Source organism: Bombus pascuorum, chromosome 4 (assembly GCF_905332965.1).
Source record: "Bombus pascuorum chromosome 4, iyBomPasc1.1, whole genome shotgun sequence".
NCBI lineage: Eukaryota > Metazoa > Arthropoda > Insecta > Hymenoptera > Apidae > Bombus > Bombus pascuorum.
Genome location: NC_083491.1, coordinates 12666916 through 12689528, shown reverse-complemented (window position 1 = coordinate 12689528; position 22613 = coordinate 12666916). Strand labels below are relative to the sequence as shown.

At 33.0% G+C, this 22613-nt stretch overlaps 1 protein-coding gene across 11 annotated transcripts in view; it reads right to left on the bottom strand.

Moving 5' to 3' along the window:
- LOC132906053 (calcium-activated potassium channel slowpoke) overlaps positions 1 to 22613 on the bottom strand; it is a 108007-nt gene that overhangs the window by 53204 nt on the left and 32190 nt on the right. For 9 of the 11 annotated variants that reach the window (XM_060957897.1, XM_060957894.1, XM_060957895.1 and 6 more), the window contains exons 6-7: positions 22289 to 22456; positions 12035 to 12126 (exon numbers count right to left, since the gene is read on the bottom strand). In XM_060957897.1, the coding sequence (XP_060813880.1) occupies positions 12035 to 12126; positions 22289 to 22456 (260 nt within the window). The remainder of the gene's footprint in view (positions 1 to 12034; positions 12127 to 22288; positions 22457 to 22613) is intronic. The other 2 variants (XM_060957901.1, XM_060957900.1) reach the window with 1 other exon arrangement.

The window sequence follows — 22613 nt, the reverse complement described above, 5'->3', positions numbered from 1 at the left end:
ATCTGTGTAGCAAAATTAGCATAATTTGATTAAAGTGCTCGATAATATTGTCCATGACACACTTGTAAATATGATTATAAAAAGTAAAATGATATCGAACATATTGTCTACTAGAGAAAAGAGCACTTTCTTCATCATTGTTTATCATATTATTAATAACCTTAATATAAATGATACAATTTCGAAGTATCTTCCATATTATAATTATATCTTCGAATGATACATATATATGTTCACACGTATCAATACACTTGAGAACCGCTAATTAAAACTATGCACGTCGACTGATAGAACAGGCCAATAGACGATCAATCTCGAACGACTAATTCTCAAGAAAAGAAGCGTGCGTCTGCGGCAACGAAGTCTGTGAGCGTAATCGCGTTATAATACATCGCAAGTTATTCTTTTTTCCTTCTTCCTTTTCTGATTAACGATATATTCGAAAGAAGAGTGTTTCTTGGGACATGGGCTAGTGTCAATCTATGCGTGTATGTTGTCTCTTTCCCGCTTTCCTCCTGCTCAGTGGTGCATGTCTGCTGTGTGAATAAATATCCGTATATGTACGTACAAGCACTTCTATGTATATGTATACACACATGGAAAAAAATACATGTAATGTATATATAATACAATATGTATCACATATGTACGTCCATACACGAATAAATATTTGAATGAATAAAAAAAAAAAAAAAAAAGAGAAAAGAAGAAGAAAAGAAAAGGTATATGTATATGCATATACACATGTAACGTGTTAACGCGATGATAGTGATGGACATTGTGAATCTTTTTTTAGCAATTCTCTCTCGTATAAATACTTTTTGAAAAAAAAATTCTTGAAGTGGCTGCTATGAGTGTTCCCCTGTCCATATGAGACTGCATACACACATCGTATATAATACGTATCGCATATAATATACGCGTATGCATATGCACGTAATTTGTCAAAGAGAAAGAAGGGAAGAGATAGAAAAAAAGAAAGGGAGATAGATCTTTCGATGTGGCTGAAACTAGAGGCTATCTATGTGCCTGAATAACGAAGTAGGATAATGAGTAAGTAAGCGTTCCACGGGAAACGACGGGAAGGCTGTTCAATATGTGGTTTATAACCATTTTTCGATTTGCAATCCATTATTTTCTCATTAAATCCTTTAAATACGTACTCGTGTAATTTAAGAACGACTAAATATCAATATATTCGGAACGAGTTGTATATTGCATAGAATTTCGCTATTTTGAAATTTAAGATCGTGGTATCAGAGAGTTATATCCAAACGATAGTAAGTCCAAATAAAAAACGATGATACGCGAACAAAGATTAATACAAACATAGTTTATATAGTTTATAGTTTAATGTCTCATAAACTTTATAAAAAGTATTCTTCGTTATTGAAATCGCTTAAGTATCGATATAACAAACATCATAACGTGTATATGTATGTATGTATGCATATACCGTGACGTATCTACGTTAACTTAATAAAAGATTACAATGAAAAAAAGAAACGTAAGTATGTTAGACCGAGCTCGATTAAATAATTTCTAAATAATTTACGTTACAAGTGATCAAAGGATCAACGATAAACCATGCTTGGTTACTTGTTCTACTCTTATTACCATGCGAACACGAACAAGCGGATAGAGAGTGTTCCGATCTCGTTCACGCGTTTCGCTGGCCGATTCAGTCTCACAATACATACGCCTTCTCCGCGTTAGGCCCGTTCGACGCCACAAGGTAAGCATTGTCTGTGTGAGTGTTCTCGCAATTATACGTGCAATTTCTACTAGTAAAATCCCTAAAGAGCAGCCGCATGTGCCTACGCCTGCACCACCCTTCTACTGCTGCGTTCTAATTCAAGTGCCAAGTATTATATCTTATATCAAGCCAGAGAAAATCGTGTCTCGATCCGACGATGTGAGGCTTCTCCTTTTCGCTCGTGCGTCGAGTGAGAAAAACCGTTCTTCCTCTAACAGGCCATTCCGCGACGGGTTTCTTCACCCTTGGAAATTCTACAGGCTAGCCAAGAGCACTAACGCATGCCACCAAGAAACTCGGTTCGTGAATAGAGAGGGATAGGTAGAGTAGATAGATAGAAATAGAAATAGAGAAAGAGAGAGAAAGAGAGAAAACAAAAATTGCCCACGAGTCGCTGATACTTTTGGGATTTCTTTAACCGCAAGATAGAAATTTCACGATAAAATTCCTCCTACTTTCTTAGCCTGTACTTTAATCGTATTACAGTTAATCGATCAATGTTATGCCTCGGTTATATTTAAAAGTATCAGCGACATTCGCAACCCGCTGCTTCACGATTCCTCCTTTCCATTCCGTACCATTCTACCGATCACCTGAACTTCACGATTTTCCCAAAAGGTCTACGGTCCCACACTACTTCAATAACCATGGTATCTCGATTCCGACACGACAAATACACCGCTTGAAAACGTTTATTAAGTTCCCTAGGACAAACTGGAACATTGATCGATACAAAAAGAAGAGGGATTATTTATTCTCTCGGACAATCGGAGTGGCTTAAATAAAATACGTTCCGCGTCATTGGAGACGCTTGTAGATCGAGGAGTATAATATCCCGAATTTGCAGTTTCTTAAATTTTGTTCCTTTTATCGAAGAGAACGTATATATATATAACGATGGAGTATAGAAAATTCATCGTTGTGTCGATCATTGTGCTTTTTCTCGTGAAATAGCGAATAGTTTAGAAAAAGTCGAACGATCGTTTTCCTGTTTCGATCGATCTACTTAACGTAATAATATCGAAGTTGCATAATTCGTTTGATAATATTCGATTGACAATGTCAAGCAATCCCTATCACTGGTATCATCGAGTTTTCCAAGATGGCGTAAAAACTGATACGATCGAACCCATTAAATGGTATCGAAAAAGCCAAACTAATCGTTTCCTGTTGATTAATCGATACAAAGATCCTCACGCTGACATATCACGACCGTATCGGTAACATACGTGCACTGTTTAGTGATTCATCAGAGTTTTGAGACAGCGTGTAACACGTTTCTAAGTGACGATGGAGAATATTGGTAGATTACAAGCTGTTTCCTTTAAATTTCGTTGCTTCTTCGAATATAATGCTTTAAGTCAGACCCATTTTTATATTTCTCTCAATTAAATATTGAGACCATGCACCCTTTATAAAGTATGGAAAATATAAGCATTAGAATGGATATATAGTAAGAAATGGATTATTCCAAAAGTGTATCATAGTTTTAGTATTGAGAATATACTTATAGTAGCATAAAGCGATGGTGTTTTAATTTTCCATCGTTTTAATCTTCAGTTCTTTGAAGTCACTCAAAAGGTAGTTAGGATAATTTCATTATTTAATAAAACATTTCGGCCCTGCTTGAAGGTTTGGTTAAATGAAGTTTAATTGTATTTATATTGAAATAATATTGATTCAATAATTTTGCATAAAAAAGATAGGAGATTAAAACATAATAATAAAGAAAGGCTAATATAAATTGAGGTACATAACAAAGTAATAAAAAAGAAATTATAAATGTTTTATGTAAAGAATGTTAAGTGTAAAAAGAGTGGATATACATTTATATGTATGTACGTTGCTTCAGAGTATCTAATGTTGCATGATTACCTTAAAAGGAACTATATAAATTCATATATCGATAAGTCGATACAATTAAAAGTCTGGTTTATTTCTACTGATCCATACAAGAAATATTTTTCACCAATTTTCTCTACCTTTGCTTAGAAAGTATCTACAGCTTCTCCTAATTGAAAAAGAAATCATCTTATATATACATATATAAGATAATTATATATATACATATATGATTATATATATTATATATATACAGTGGATTTGACAATTTCCATTCACCTTACCGACACTCCTTCAACAGAATAATCAAATTAATAACCAAATTGACAATTTACATTCAATAAAGAGTAAAACAATTATTAAAATATATTGTACAAGATATTATTACAAAATAATTATGTAAATAACTTCCCCCTTTGTTGAGAAATTATTTAACCGTCGATCGAGGCTTTGGTTGTTATTTAAAACAAGTGAAAGACTGGTCGATTAACGTATCGAAATCAGCAATTTTATACTAATTCTCTACAAAACCTCTACAACAAAATATAGACTTAAAAGTGCACGATATAATAAATTTGATTAATACATAAATAATAAACGAATTAAGAATAACTATCTGTAATTAAACAAAAAATTAATCATGAATTAAAATAAATTACAAAATCAAAAACGATATATACAATATACTTCAATGACCTGGTTCTTGTTATTATGTCGCTTAAAATATTAACTTGTTTGGAAATAAATTAAAATAACTTTATGTGTTTGTAACAATGAGAAAATAAACATTGTGTATTTGCAACAATGAAAAAAGCGATATTTCATAAATTGTAATAAACGAAGCAATGGTAAAAACGCTGTCGATGCAGCCCATTTTTATTCAATATCATAATCAAGAATGCATATATGCGTAGTATACGTAATTCAATAAATTAGAGTAAGATGTGCTGAAAATTTTCAATCCATTGTATATGTAACAAAAAAGAGAAAAGTAAAAGAAAAATTCGCGTGATTGAATGATCGACCAATCGGTGTTTATTTAAACGAGAACCAAGTCGTGGAAGAAGATCTTCATTACACGCAAATCAACGTTTTCATGCCGAAGCAATCGACGATCTATCCTGTTACGCAATTAAAAGCAGAAGGGTTGCCCGATCCGACGTGAAAAACAAAATCAAACAAACAATACGCAGTGATGAAACAAATTGTATAACCAAAAGAGGAAAATATATCCGCGCCTTATTTAAACATATATATATATATATCGGAAAAAATCGAAAAAAAAATGAAAATTCGTCGACGAATCGGTAAAAAGGAACAAGAATGTACAAACTACAAAATCTCGAATCCGTGCGGTGAGGCAGTCATATACATATTACCATGTATATATGTATATATGTATAACAAATGTATATATAAAGATTCAGAAAGATAAAGAAAGAGAAAGAAATAGAGAGAGATGCAACAGTAATATATTGATCTCATCTACTATAGTGTATATAAACATGTGTGTATAGAACAATAAAAAACTCGTGTGTGTACTTTTCTTTTTACAAAAGTCCAAGCATACCAGCACGTGTTACCAAGATATATTTGCTAATTTGGTAAAAGGTGGGTAAGAAAAGCGGTGAGAGTCAGCACAAGGTTACGTTAAATAAACGGTGAAAGAAATGGTTTTTAAAAAAAGGGTAATAGTGATCTCAGAAAATTTGGGATGCCATGTTTTCTAACAGTTACGGACCAGGTATAGTGAAGGTGAGGGATATTTACGCTAGTTAAAAAATTACTCTGGATAGCAGTTGCGATTCCGTTTATATCTTGACAAAAAAGAAGATCCAAAATCAAGAAACGTACGTACCACATGATCTCCTTCGTCAACAAATATTGAAAAGATAAAATAATCACGAATTAATTGAAAAGTCAGATTTCCATAAACGATGCTAACAAAAAGTTTCTTCAGTCGCATTCTTCGAAAAATAGATTATGCGAAAAATTCACTCAAGTATCTTTCTCTTTTGTATTGAAAGAAAGAAAATATCGCACAGTATCAAAATTCCAATGTTCTTTCGGAGTAAAAATCTTATCGTCAGCATCGTCCTCGTAGCTTTGAGAAACCTCTCGAGTAAATTCAAAATACTCGATTTACAACGTTAATTTTTTGCCCGTTGACGGTTCCAATCGAAAGGAAAAATATTTTAAAAAACGATAAACGAGTCACTTTGCTATCCAGATAGTCTTCGCTCCTCCTCGCAACTATGTGACTACAAGGATAACAGTTCAGGGACTAGTTTCAAGGGGTGTCTTTGGCTGGCTTCCACGTAGGTGGATATCTGGGATACCTGCGTCCACGCTCGCGCTTGTACTGGCCACCGTACTTGCAGCGGTTCGCGGCGAGCTCCGTGATCTCTGGGATCCAGCTGGCGAACACCGCCTACACACCCACAATCATCCGTTGCCGTCAGAACAGAGCCCTAGCCTGAGTTTTCTGGTTTATTTCTTTTTTTTTATTTATTTTCTTTATATTGCATTTGCATTTGCATTAGCATCTGCATTTGCACTTTTGTAATTTGTATTTTGTACTTGTATCAGTATTTGTTTGATTCTTTTCATTTTTTTTTTTTTTTTTTAATTTTTTTGTTTCGTCAGTGTGTGCATTGTGCATATGTATCGTTACATTCGTCTTCACTCGCATTCATTTTATGATTACCACAGTTTTCGTCTCCTGAACGCCTCTTTAGAACGCCTAAAACGAAATACACGCTCGCAACGCTTCACTCTCTGCTCAATCGCTTGCGACTACCCACTGAAGGGAGGCTAGCGAAAGATTCGATCCCTTTCAAGTTAACTTCCGAGAATGAGATAATTCTGAGATGCGTCAGATCACTGAAAAAGCAATCTGAATCTGATAATCAGCGTAGACCTTAATCGAATCGTTGGTTCAACAATTAAATGGATTATTGTAACTGTTTCATTCAGAGTCACTTAAGTTCCGTTTATTTTTGTTCGTTTGAGGCTCCCAGATTGACGTTCCAATTTTTATATTGAGATTTCTTTGGTTAGGAATTTTAGATCATGGAATTTCAGTTATTTCGAGAAAAGGTAAGGATTTTCGGAATTGTGAAACAGTTACTATCACTTTGTGAGGTTATTCAAAATATTAAGATTAATCAAAGTTTGATTACAGAAGTGGAATATTAATGAACAGTTGGCTGAATGTGACTTTCAACCCCATAACGAAGATACCACTTATTGAAACGCTCAAATAGAAATCGATAATTATTTTGAAAATATGGCTAGAAGAACATATTCTTAACGTGTTGTCAATAGATACTTTTGTTCGTTGCAAGAGATATTAATTATAGTACCTCGACAAATACTTGTCAAACGAAATCTGGCTCGATTTGTTAATGTACACAATGGAAGCAAACATATGTAAATGTTTATTCACACTTTGTATAATATAAACATTTTGTCAATTAATAGTTTTCTGTAATGAAGAAAAGAAATTGAGATCTGTTGGGCAAATGTAGATATGTTGTTATCTTGTTGCTCAATCTTGTAGTAAAAATTTGAGTTTTCGATATAACAATTATATCGACTTACATAGAACTAGGAATAAAAGTTTAAAATACGCCCTAGTTTCTGTTAAACAGATTTTAAAATAACTGTCGTAGTAATGGAGTATATTTTCAACTTTTCCACGTGATAAGCACAAATAGCTGAAATTAGATGTAATATGCCAGATAAATTGAAAAACCACGATGATAACATTCTCAATACTCAAAATTGTTTCACAGAAAATGAAGTTTCCGAACAGTTAACAATTTCGTTTTATCGTTTTCCACGTGATTTCAATCTGAGCCAGATCTCGTTCAAATATCGTTTTTCAACCTGCGACATGTAGTCTGACGCGTAGACATTCGTCGTTCATTCTAAACACCTCAATTGATTCCCACATACTTTACATACACTCTTTGTTCGTGTGTGTGAATGTAGAAGAAAGTGATACTGAATTAAGTAGCTTTGACTACACCACTCACGAGTAAAATAACAATAACTTTGTCAAAACCACAATACACGACATGGATAACGTAAATCAGAAAAAATTATAACATTTAAAAAAAGAAACGATATTTTGCTGCACGTAATATCGTTATTTCATAAATAAACGATCAATCACATTTCCCAAAAAATAACATGAATCCACTATACTACCCTAAAGGTACAGTGTCGTTAGTTTCTCATATGTTATTTTATAGTCACAGTGCGATGATCCTTCGAGTACATCACTCTAATTATCAGCATTTCTATACGATAACGACGTATGTTTCTTATTGAGAAAGAAACAAGCGTCGCACGAAGCTTCGTAAAAATTTCAGACTTCAATTAACTGGCATGCAGGCTCTATTGTAGCGTGTGATGTGGACAACTTACAACCACAGGGTGGAGCACAATTGCGTTGTACAACAACATTTCTGCGATGACATCGTCTGTCGTTAAGAGTGCTCGTACGTGAATAAAAACATAATGGTATTGCCCTATATAAAGGAATACAAGGTAGAAAATAAACGAAAACTGGAACGAACATTTTACATCGTGTATCGCACTTTGGTCATATATGATAATGTACATAGGAGTTCTGAATCGTGTGTTTTTAGCATCCTTCGACAGGTTTGACTTCAACGTTTCTTAATAAATAAATTGACCGATATAATCGATCTTGAGATTTCTTAATAAATAAATCAAATCCGCGAAACGCGTACGGATATTATTCTTATTGATAACTCGCGAAAAAGAAACAAGAAAAGAAGAAACGCGAAAGAAATATGATGTAAGTGATATTGGTCAAACATTGTCATTTACTAAATGGATATTATGTATCTTGAGTGAGTTACATGACTATGTTTGATACTAATGAGCGATATTTTTTGTATTTTTCAATTCTTTTAAATTGCTAAACAAAGGAAAAAAATATGATGCAAGTGATATCATCGACTATCGATGTAAGTCGAAAAATACGATGAAACTACTGCTTGCTACTTTAATATTACAATGCTCAAAGGAATCATGACTATTTGTATACACTACAATAAGATTACTTTTATTAATATAAAATTTCATCGAGTATCACCACAATGTTAGTGTATTCTATGCTAAGAATATCAGTTAAGAGCTACTCTAAAAGCATCTATAAATAAAAATAATAAAAACTCCATGAACCTCACTTTTTCATATCGAATATTTCTATAGAATAACACATTTCGTTATAAAACAGCTACTGCTCTCCGTATGTAAATAGATACGATTTATTTTAATAACATAGGTCCTTCTATAGAGTGCACAAAACTTTCCTAAATGATTATAATACTAATAAGCGACATTTCTTATATGTTTTGAAATCCTTAATAATAAAAAATTAGGTAACCTTTAAATAACAGATTACTAAGTAAATTAATCTTGCTACTAGGTCACAAGAAAATTATCCAAAGTAAGAAAGAAACAAGAAATAAAAAAGAAAGAAATACGATGTATGTAAGTGATGTTGGTCAAGCATAATCGCTTACTAACTTAAAATTACGTACCTCGTGTGAATTATATATCTAATTCTAATACTAATAAGCGATGTTTTCTTTGTATAATGTACATGATCCTACGTTAGAGGTAGCAGACTAAAGTGGCAAACCGTGCAATCTTGGCAAAAGGTGTGCTCTTGTTATAACTCTTGTAAAAGTAGATCAAACGCCGAAGAAAATTCGAGGAACATTGCAGACCCTTCGTATTTCCTCCAATTTATTTCAACAAAACTTTTGCACCACATACTAGTAAGATTATAAAAATGATGGAAATTCGTTCGAATACAAATAAGTGAGATGCGAATGCATTAAAATACACCAATGCCGAGTGCTCGAGCAACCTATCGATGAACCTTGTTACGTCAGAGCGAACAAATCCGATCGATAATACAAAGACATGCGAAAGAAGAACTGATTGAAAAGATTTCATGCTTCTCTTGGTAAATTTGTGCGCTGCAATCCCTCGTTTCGACGTTTCTTTAAACGTAATAACTATTGCACGGTGAATGATCTCAATAATTATGGATTATATTGTAACATTGACCTACAATGTAAAATATACTTTCTGTAGTTTAGTTTTCTCATCCTCCATGATTATTTCAATTTATGAAATATTACATATTTGTTACGACCCTATGTTAATCGAATCCCGATTTTTAATATATATTTCATTGGAAACTTTATCTTCTTTAATAATACTAAATCTTTCTTACAATTACGATCCCTTAAAAGTATGACCTTTACGTCCTGTCCCTGGTTAAAATGTTTTAAATTAATATAACTCTATAATAAATTAGTAAGTTACTAAAAGTGACAATTATAAAATCAAACTCAATAATAATAATATTAAATTATGTATTTACTAGAAACCTCCCTTTAAAGATATATACTAAGATTTTTTCATTTTCAATGTTTCATCATTATCTGCTCATGTTTATAATCTCTAGATAATACTTTTCCATAAATTGGAACAATTCTGGGGGATGGGAACAAAAGATTCCAATTCATTAGTTTTCGTCCCGATATGTCGACAATCATATTTGAAATTGTTAGTTTTTGTTTACGATACACTAAGAAACACTATATTGAATTAAATTTCGGACTATAATGTAGGATATCTCACGTTTGAAAAAATTATTTGCAACAAAGAAAAATTTTTCCTCTTTCTGCGTGTAAGACGCATATTGTTGATGTATTGTCAGTAAGAATAACACGAATGGAATCAGCTACGTCGCTTCTCTGATGTATCAACTCCTTCGATTGTACGCCAATGTTACGATTAAATTCTCGAAAATGAAATTATTTCATTGTTGCGTATCCTTTCAAATCATTGAATTAATTAATGAATTACGTGTTTCGCGTAATTTCATGGAATCTCATTTCCAAACAAGAGATTGCAAAATGCTAACGATCCGTTCAATTACTCTTTTCATCATGCACGAGTATTGTACAATTTTTAAATTATTTTTCATAAAAATGAATCTCATAAAACTTCAGTAATGACAAAGAAATAACAAGGGAACGTTCTGCTGCCAGAATATTCAAGCTACCTCCGATAATCCAAAGATAAATAATTTCAAGCAGAATTTTATTATTTTGAAATTTCAACTTTCGCAATATATTTTTTGTAAGAGTGAGATCATTTTGTATAGCGTCAACTAAACATAACGTAACAGTAAAACTCACGATTTTATAAATATATAAAATTACTATATTCTATCCAATGATTATAATTTTATTTATTTTTTTTTTTTTTTTTTGTTTTTTGCATATACGCATATTTAATCCTGAAACTGTATTGGATCTTCCACCGTGATCATTGAAATAACTTCGTTCTCTTGAAAAGAAAAGGGAACGCGGAGAGCGATACCACATTTACAAATGCGACATTTCTGAAACGTCAAAGTCCGCATAATCGCGTCAGCTATAACGAGCTTCTCGGCACTCTTCGTTCCTTTCACTTTAACTAATTTATAGTCGTCGTGTTCGCAAGAACACCAGAGACATACCTCAGTGTGTATCAATGCATTCATCGATTATTTCACCAATTCTGTCCGAGAAATTCCAATCTTTATTTTAAAGCTTTACAACATACAAGTTTACATGATTGAAAGTTCTAATTCTTGACAACAGATTATAAATTTTAGGAAATGTTACGATAAATCTATGCGTATTCTTTAAGCGTGTGTTTTAATCCGCGAAAAACTATTTTTGACTTAAATATTTTTCAACTAATTTATGATGTATATGTAGCATAAAGATTACAGTAAAATGAACAGAATAGAAACTACGATGTAACGTGTTAGAAATATGATGACAAGATTAAAAATAAATTATAAAAGCGTAGAAACTAAATTTACAGCACATATTTTTAGAAACGAATTTTACGGATACTTGTAAATTTTTCAACTTAAATTAGAATATCAATGGTTTACAAAGTACAAACATACAAATCACAAATTACAACGATCACCAAGAAGTTTCCAACGCGTGTAAAAATTTATCACCAACCTCATTTTTTCAATTTGTACCACCTGATTATTTACGCGAAAAGATCTCATAAATTCTCGTCACAGACTTAATGAGATAACCCAGAACGTGATACACGAAGGTATGTGACAGCGTCTATACAAGTGTATGTTGGTGTGTTTCTAATGCACATGTAAGTACGATATAGCAATGAACTATTGTAAGGGCGTATGTAGCTAACCACGAGTTATATGTATAAATATATAAAATATGTAAACGTGTGTACATACAATATGAAAAGATTAATCAAGTATATATACATACTGAAAGTAAAAGAACAATGTTAATAGACAAAAAAAAGACAGGATTGAAGGATGTAATTATATAATAATACCTCTTTCCGTGTTCCCGCTTGTATTCGCCGCTGTACTTGGACCTACTGCCTACGAGCTCTATTATCTCAGGTATGCTACTAGCAAAAATTGCCTGCAAATAGAAATCATAACTAGAAAACGCTATGCCACTACGAACCGTTACAAACAAACTGGGTCATCTATGTATGGTTGCAATGTACAGCAGAGGCTTTCGCCAGATATATATACACGTTCGCTGGATCCTCGGATTACGTGGTCACAGCAGAACGAGAGAAAAAAAAGAAGAAGGAAGGGTAGGTTTTTGGAAAAGAGGGGATAAAAAAGAGAAGAACAGATAGGAGATATGGTTCAGGGGCAACGATCTGCGTTTTCCTACTCCGTATGCGCGCGCCTCTCATTGTTCTTCAGCGAAAAATCCCGACCAGTTTGTTATACCCGTACTCATATCCAGCTACGGATGCTTGGCGACTTCTGGATTAGCGTTGGACGTCATCGAAAATGCACACTCCACGCTTCTGATTAACCTACGATACGATTCTACGGGAAATTGACTTTGCGAACGTTCCGATCTCGTTCAGTTTGATCAAAGTTTGATCCAACGATCGACGTTATCGTCTTCGACTCGGTTTCCGAGTTTGATTGGTTGAAATTTCACGAATACTTAGAAAATATTAAGTTAACGTTAAAGAGGATATTGATCTTTATTAATCTTCGAGTTCTCGGGTGTTTGATAGATTGGTTATAATTTAGTGATTTGGTTTTGCCTTTGATGTTGGTTTTGGTAAATTATAATTTAGATGTTGGTTTTGGATTTGGTGGATTGGTTATAACATGGATCTTATTTTGGATTTTGGTAAATCGATTAGAATTTGGGTTTTAGGATGGATTTTGGCAAACTGATCACAATTGTTACGTTCGTTTTTATAGCTTTCTTTTAATTTATTAGGAACTATAATTTTGAAAAAAAGTGTTTGAAAATTCGTTTGGAGCAAAGTCAATTTCCCTTCTAATGGTTACATTTCTAATGTGATTTCTGGAAAATTCTATTTCTTCGATATTCGAGCGAACAACTATTCGCATAAACCTATGTAACTTCATTGTAGCATCACTGATACAGGTGTATTATTATATATGAATAAGATGAACGGAATTTGTTGAAATAGTACGACAGTGTATACGTAAGTAGATGCTTTTGCCGAAATGTAATAGTAACGTGTTAGCAAGCAGTCATAACTGCGAGGAAATGTTACAACAGTTTAAAATTGTAGAAATACAAATATTTTCTATGCAGAGTATTAGAAAAGATAATTATTCAACTACATTGTCTCTTGCAAATATTTTTATATAACGAAAAGCATACTTTTGCTTGTTATTATACAATAAAATTATTTTTATTTTATTATTTTTTAAAAATATATTCCTGTCAGACTATTCAATTAAATGAATTCAGAATCTATGTAGAATTACTTCAAACTGATTTACTTTTAATGTGTGTATGTATATGAATCTAGAAATACATATAGTTTGGAAAGAATCTCTCACCGATATTTTCTTATATTCCTATGAAATCGAAAGAAATAAAGCTAAAAATCGAGGATAAACTATTTGACCTTCCGACTAGAATTTCATCGAATCGTACTAACTGCAATATTTATTTTTCCTTTTCCATTTTCACAAGCAATTTTTAACAAAAGGTACTTTTTTAATACTCTGTTTAATAGATCCTATACACAAGAACGTGTAAATATGTACATGTAATAATAGATATACAATGATGGATCAATTTTATGATATGTACAGTGAAATCGGAAAAATGGTTGATTTACAGAGGAAGCGATACTTTAGGTACAGGTAAAGGTAGTTGAAAATAAAATTGCACATGCTGAAATATTAATTCGTGAAGCGAAGAAAGGTACGAAGGGAAGATCGTTTTAGGTTATTAGACATCAAGCAAAAGAATAGAAATCGGGAAAGCTTGTTGAGCACTCTGTCTCGATCAGTATCATTACACATAAGCAAACATTTAAAATCGTTATTCATGCAAATATAAGGCATAGCATAGCAGACCCCTACGTTTGCAGATCAGAGAAGAAAATTTGCATCGAAACTATTAAATTCGAAATTCGCCAAAAATTGTGCGTTTGATCGATGCAGTTTCTATAAGTCATTTTACTGTAGAGGTCTGCAACGAGGGAAGCGCTACATCATACTTGCAATTTGATTACTATCTCTAGAATCTCTATTCGTCATAATAATAGTAAAAGAATCAACGAACCACTGTGAACATTTTGTTAGTTTGATTTTGTTAATTGATTCAGAGAGGTTAGAACTTTTGGCCGAACCATTAAGAAACCTCATAGTGCTCCCTTCGATTTATTTTAGTCGTGTAGTAAGTAACTCACACGTCAGGCAAATTCATCGTACATGTCAAGCAACTAAAGACACTGCGGTTAAAGAAAATCATAGTGAAGTACAGTAGATAGGAGATATTTCTACGTCGAATTTTATTGCAAAACAAATTTCGACAAAGTGAAATTCGATCGAGATGTCTCTAAATGAAAGGACAATAATTCCGCAAGAAAGATTGTTTTCGTTAACTAATAACTACTGTTACATTTATCACATATAGTTTTATTCTTATTATTCGAGCATTTAATCAAAATTATTGAATGATTCGCAAGAGAAATTTATTGCTAGATTATATATACGATGATATTTGAATATCATTTTTATTATCTAATAATTGTCTCTAGACTAATTACTTAAATACATAATATTTGCGTCTTCGTTTTTTTTATTCGAAAATATAAGAAAAATTATTAGTAGAAGATAATAATTAGTATTTGGACGTTAATTTGTTAGAAAGGCGTTCTCGATCACTCGTTTGCTGAAACGTTTCGTCGCAAATTATATTCCTCTTGATTTAACATAAACTTTCCAAGATCGTTATAATGTACAGACCCTTGCTTGAATGTTCAATTTGTTTAATTGATATCCTTTCCTTAGGGACACCATGTATAGAACAATGTAATAAAACACAAAATGACCGAGCTTGAAAATTGTACTTCTCAATTAAGAGACAGATTTGGATACATTTGATAAAATCGGTGGTAAAACGACTCCAGGACCTTAATAATAAAAAACAATAGCTTACATTGGGATTGAAAAAATTCTTACAGATACTTTTGAAAAATTATATAGGATGAGAGTGTTTCGACAAACGATACGTTACCACTTTTCTCCTTTGCTTGCAGAAGTTCACTTTGGAAACTAAGATTAATATCGTTTAAATGAAAAACAAGAAAATCTATAAAGCTTATGTTTATTTAAACAAAATCATATTTAGTTTATTATTACAATATTACAAACATGTAAGGTATATCAACTGTTTAGGAAAATTATTAATTTCAAGTATTATATAAAGTTAAGCATCATTTTAGAAAATGATTCGCTAATTCCAATCCACGATCAATTGCCAATTATAACTTTCGTAATTTTTGCTGAATAAAGACTTTGTAAGTGTATTTATTTGATAACTTTGCAAGAGTATTTGTTTGAGTATTTTTCGTTTCATAAACTTCCGCCTTCTTAAAAACGCAACATGATCGTCTGTATTCCTATCGAAAATAAACAGTGAATTTAGGCAAAGATCATGTTATTTGTCAAAGCCACTCTCCTCACGCTGCATAATCTTTCGCTGACTAATTAAATATAGAACGAATTAATTTTGGTAAAAATGCTTTCTACGTTCGCTACGCGCTCTTTCCCTCTTGCCAACTCCACTTGAATTAATAAAATTGTTAACCCAACCCAAAATTGTCCTATCATTCTTAGCTACGAAACCTACCGAAATCGGTTTGAAGCGGTTCTTTATTGTTTGAGCCGCATACGTTATACCAGAACTCAGTGACATCATACTTTCAACCAAGTGCCAAATGTTTTGAGAAGGTTCCAAAACAAGCTCGCTTTTAAATGGTACGAGGACATTGTTCCTCGTATCACGTAGAATACCGATAACATCGAAACTATTAAACGACATTTTATTGTAAAACATAATACGTTGTAACCTGACATTTTACAAGGTGAAATTGACATCCACTATAAGTAACAAATGAAGTTTTTTTATATAAGAAACCTGTATTGCTTGTGTTCGTAGATTTATAAGAAATCGTGATTACTCGAAAGAAAGTGTCCTGGAGTGAGAAATAAAATTATACGAGATTTCTCAGTTCCTAGTTTTAATTCCCAATTTTCTACTTGCCCTGAAAAATTGTGCATGTTGATTATCGAGGATCTTGAACAATCAATATGGAAAAAGAAAAGAACGTTGAACGCTTCGCAACGGCAATCTGAGAACGAAAATCAAAGCGGGCAGAAAAACAAGTACGTAAGTATCTAATGTTAGTAAGGTTAGCAGCATGTTAGCGTTCGCAGAAAGACAGATAAACATACAGACAGAATGAACAGTCATAGATCAAGCTCGCACAGAAACCAACATTTTACTAAAAGTCGTTGGGCTTCGTGCCTTCTGGGAAAGTTATACGACACGTATGAGTCGATGTTTCAGGATTTTTAGAAGAACAACGTGCCTCGAATCGAGATATAACAACTTACGGATAAAGTGCAAGTAACTTCTGCTTTAAACTTATCAAAATTTCTGTAATCTAGATAGACGTTATCTGACCAAGTTTATGAACCTGAAAAGACTCGAGGCTCGTTCAAACGTAGGATCCTATTAGTTCAAAAATTAGTCGTTGAATTTTGCATGAATTCTTAGGGTAAATCAAATCAACAATCTGCTACGATTCGATTTACCGTATATCGTATTATCGATGATGATCGAAACACTTGTTGGAAGAATAGTGATTAGATTATGAATAAAGGCGAGACTCGTACAAGAGATTGGAAGCAATTAGAAAAGAAACAGTTAGAGTATGCGATAACGAGGTTGAAATATGTTGTTAAAGGTACATACGGTATGACGATCATACCGAGTCACTTTCTCTTATCGATTCATTCAGCGAGAAAGTAGTATACGCTTGCTGCTGCAACAAAGCTAGTTTACATTACTCTGCGATAAATTACTAAACGCCTCACGAGCAACAGGATATCCGAAGATCGAGATGCTCTATTTTTTTAAATGCTTGGATGCTAGTTGATAGAATGAATATATATCTCTGCCGAAATCGCACGGGGTATTTCGCGTCGATCTATTTTACGAATGCGTCCCCAGAAGTATATCGAATTGAAAAAGATTGTTCGTACAGGGGTTTAAGATATTTTCATTCATATTATTTTTTATATTTTTGTTTTACTAATATAATTTAAAAAGATAGAAATCGTTTTTGGTAATTATTACGATTAACCATTTTGAATAACAATTAAATTTTGAAACCGAAAAAGACAGTTCTCTTTTAATGTTCATTTTTTTACCTAATGTGACAAACATAAATTATGATAAAGTTTGTAGCGATATCTTTGCTTCTAACTCATTCAACATCTAAGGCTTCATATGAAAAAGAAATCTATGGTTTATGATCTCATATTTTTCGGGTGAAATTACGTATTTCGTGTTGTTCCACTAGTTCCATAATGGATATCCTAAGTTACACGAACAATAGCACATTACCGTAGCGACAGCTAATTTCTCTTTGTCCAATGACAAATTCATCCCAAAATTCCCTGTATATGTCCGTCTCTCTCTCTTTCGAAACTGCAACGACTGCTGTTTACTGTCGAACAATCGCAGAACAAAAAGCTCATTTACCATATGCATTAACATATCGAAGCATCACGTTTCGCGAGTTGTCATAATTTTGTCGTTTTATTCGTAAATGCATCAAAACGAGACATACATATATGACCCATATATATTTATTTACTGTATGTTTCAAAAAACATCATGAGTTATGTCAAGAAAAATACAAATGTTCTTTGTTCGTCGATATTGTCAAGAACATTTCATCACAAATTTGAATTTGAATTGAAATTTACATCGTAAAGGTAACAAATTACTCTTTACTCGGTCAATTTTTTCAATTCCATATACTTCTGATGACCTTGACTTACAAAATTTAAACAGAATAATACCCCATCTTCCAGCGTTCTTAAGAATGACCTAATGTAATCGAAAGCCAAACATATAAACCGCCATACGACATAATAGGTTACTTAGAAAGCCTTTACGGTCGGAAAGACAGCGTATAAAGAGAACAGAAAAAAAAAACGTTTGAAATAGCTGCATAAGCAGAGAAATTTTCTCCTCCGACCACTTTACCCCGAGAGAGCTCGAAGCGCGAGATGCCGCGGCGATCCGCGCTACAAACCTTTTCAATTTTCGTACGACAGAGTGAGGCGTGTAGCTACGAGAACGATAGAAGGTCGCCGTCGGGCACCGTCATCAACGTTTCGTCTATTATTCTCAAAGTATCACATATTCCCTCGTAATCACGCTATTGTTGCCTTCAATCCAGTTGGCGAATTATAATTCACGCAGATATGACAAAAGGACGTGGAACTCGTAATTGAGGGACAGTTTCGAGTCAAGGCGAACATTTTCGTTGAGAACGTACGTTTGTGTGTTGAAACGCCGCACTGGTTCGAACCGTTTCACAGTTCTTCAATATTTTGTTATTATTAGATTGTCAATGTTTATACAGATCTATATCTTCACGATGATGAATTAAGAAATGGAATTTGTGGAGAAATATGTTTTACTTATGAAATATCGTGAATTATGAAATATTCTATTTTGGGTGTTTTAAATATTTCTATGTAGTATAATTGTACAAAGTAATAATTGTACGTGGTATATTCCGTATAGTTTTGCATCTTTAAACATAAATAAAAAAAAAGGCTAATTATTTCGCTTACTTTTACATTGATCTTCCTCGTATTTATTCGTTATTCGTTATTCGTTATTTATCCTTATTGCTGCCGATATTTCTGCATTTATGGGAAATGTAAAAATACAAAAATACACAGGATGCGCTCAGAAATACGTAAAATATCCAAAATATATTATTCCACATAACGTTTAATAAATAATATAATTCTCAATAGCTTCCTCTCCTCTTAATTGCATTCGTAAAAATATGAATTTGTGTAAACATCCACAATCTAATTACAAATTGATGTAGTTACTGAAATGCCTAAGAATCTACAAATTACGAATTTGCTTATGTTATAAAGTCAATCAAAGATTTACACGACTATGAAAATTCAAGAGCTAAATGTACAGTTGCATCCAAAGTGCACTCATCTCACACGACTTGTAATAAAAATAACAAAGCAATAATAAACGTAATAGAGGAATCATCTTTTAGTAAAAAGTAGAGGAACGAGGGTTATGTAATTAATATTATACGAAATATCAAGACGGTCCCGACTACGGCCACATATAGAGGTATAGGCATAAGGCACAGGTAGCCAGTATCGCTATAGAAAACTTTCGAACTCTTACTCGTTACTCGTTCTTTGTTTATCCATTCGTTTATTCCCGTTTTTTCACGTATTCTTTTTTTTATTCCTTTCCTCATTTTCAATTGCTTTTCTCTCGTTGTTACGAGAAATATAAAATGGTCCAAGCCGTAGCCAAGGCGTAGAATTGGACCGAGCTACAGCAAGCTGCGTTTCGTTTTGTTTTCTTTTCCTTTTTATTACTTTCTGTTTTTCTTTTTTGTTTTTTTTTTTTAATGAATGAGATATACCCTTTTCTCAATGGCATATATAAAATTGTTTATATATGCGACTCGTGGTGTGGGGGCTCAATTTAAATAGGTACGATTCAAATCGGTATAAAAAGAGAGAGAGAGAGAGATAGATAGATAGAGAAAGTGTGAAGCTGCCCTGTGATTTCGGTTGAAATTCTTACGTTCCGGGTCTCGATGCCTGACGAAGAATCGACTCGTTCTGTACGATCGATATGCGCGAGCAGAGGTAACCGTTGAAATAGAGAAAATGTGAATCTACGTGCCTTATTAGCAGTAATTTCGTTATTACATTTAATTTGAATTAAATTATCTGAGATTAATTAAAATATTAAAATAAATGCTCCTCGTTATTCGAATTATATTGTTTAATATTATTTGTATTTTATTAATTATGATATAACTCGTTTAAATTATTCGAGTTGTAATTCCATTGTTTAATTAATTAAAAATAAATTATCATTATAAAATTATATTCTAATATCATTCAGATAGCAATAGTACGTTGAAATATACTAAAATTCGATGAAAATATTTATTTTACTCTCCCAGTCAATTTTATTTGAAGAACTGTAATCGTACAGAATCGATCTATTCAAGATTATTGTACCTATTTTTATTATTGCTAGAAATCAAGTGCATTAATTTTCGGAGCTGAACAGTAGGTTAATTACGCAACGTGATTCTTCATCTTTCACAGAGACGAGTCGATTCCTCGTCTGGTCGAAAAACACGGCTACCGTGATTGGCGTAAGGTTTGTCGGAGGTCCTAGATTTCGAAGAAAAGAACAGTCCTCCTACTTTGTTTCGATAATTTACAGTGTCTACTATGCTGTTAACTGATCTCTCGTATTCTAAATGACATTTGTAGACAAACGTTACGCTAGCATACCCGCGTTTAAACGGCGATGCTCAGGCTTCTTCTAGATATATTATAACATATCGATATGTTTCAACGAACTATGAAAATACAAATTCGTATCGTTATTCCTCTATCGACTACCGAAATTAATACGCGATTTGTTACGATCGATCACACACGCTCAGGTACGCACGCACACTCGCGGCCAGTCACACTTCTCGCAGACACTGCGCATCGTCGTTCAAACGAAGCAATCGATTTCGCGACGAGTGACACTGTTCTCCGATGGTTCCTTAACTACACAGAAAATCTATGCGTCTATGCCTCCATTTTACCATTTTGCCTCGTGCTATTTCACGATAAAATGCGAATTTCTCCTAGTAAAAATTATTCAACAAATGAAAAACAAATATGCACGCTTTATATTAGCTCAGATGTGTCTTCAGGAATTTCTTTTTGCGTTATGTTAGTCTCTCTGGATTCAAAATTGAACGTGCTAATTAAATTTCTGCATCGTTGTTAGCTAATTTTGGAAAATTGGTTATTTATTTATAGCGATGAATACGATGGTCATCTAGTTAGAGAAATATTGAAGAAAGTGAACAACAATCCCGTAAATATTAGAAAATATGATAAAATTGCCTTCTAATCATCCTTTAAGGAGAACGATAAACGGATCTGAATTATGTTCACGTTCAATCGCTCAATTAGAATTACAGAGAGTGGTAATTTAGTAGAAAAGGAGTATCATAGAAGTTCGTAAAAATTCAGCAACTCGAACTTTTCGTCGAAATTTTATAAAACATCTACGGAGTTAATAGACATTGTAATTACAGAGATATAGATAATTTTACATTTATAGCTTTACTATAATGCCGACAGCGAACACAGAGTAATTGATTATTTCCTTTTTCCAAAAGAAAAGAATTTCTTTCAGATAGCAATTCTGATATTTTAAGAAATAAGAGAAGCGAAATATTAAAGAGAAATTCGCATTATAAATATGAAAGAAAACGAACGTCTCATCGTCGAATGGGTAAAGCAGTATCTTTGATTCATTTCGCGAGAAATCGAGCTGACCAGAGAACATTGTACACAGTCGAAATATTCACCGTTTTTGTGTGTCTCAAGGATAATAAATGTGTAAATGTTACGAAAATCTGATCTGCCAATTCATGGCGAGATCAAGGTTCTACTCTAACGACACGAATTCTGCGAAACACTCACATATTCGATCTAATTCCTCGTGTTAATATCAAACAACAATCGTTCTTTTAATAATCATAAAAATACTATTAATGTACAATGAAATAATATTGCGAGTGTCGCTGTAAAATTATTGCGAAAACAACGATACTCGGTTATTGAGATTATCAAGAATAATCTCACGATAACGTAAAGAAAAATGCATCTGCGCATAAGTTATAGATGAAAAATGACGGTCACGTGTTTCGCAGAGCTCGTACTGCGAATACTTCTCGGGAAAAACCAAATTGTCTGTTTAAATTTGACAATGAATCTTATGAAATACAAGGACGTAGTAGACGATATTTGAAGAACTAAGAAAGTTTATTTGCGATGTTCAGGCAATTCGATTTTTCGTGCGAGATTCTTCTACACTGAACTATAAAGAGTCATTTATTTCATATAACATATTAAACATAATATTTTGGCTGTATAAGGATAATATAAAGAGGGCTTACCAAACCGACGAGTAGAAAAAATACTAGGAATGTGCGGCCGAGGACCGTCTGGCAGTAAACGTCGCCATATCCTACCGTGGACATCGTCACGATGAGAAAGTAGACACAGGTCCAGTACGAAAGCTGTTGAGGGTTCGTGAACTCGAACGGGTCCCCTGAGTTTTCAAGCTGCCGGCAAACAATGTTCCTATACTTATAATTCAATATCAAACATACTGCTTTAGATACTTCTGGATACAATGACTCCTAGTGATTTGTCAAATTTATTAAAAACGATATTCTCCGTAGAATCATAATAGTAGTTATTCTATATATACTTCTTTGT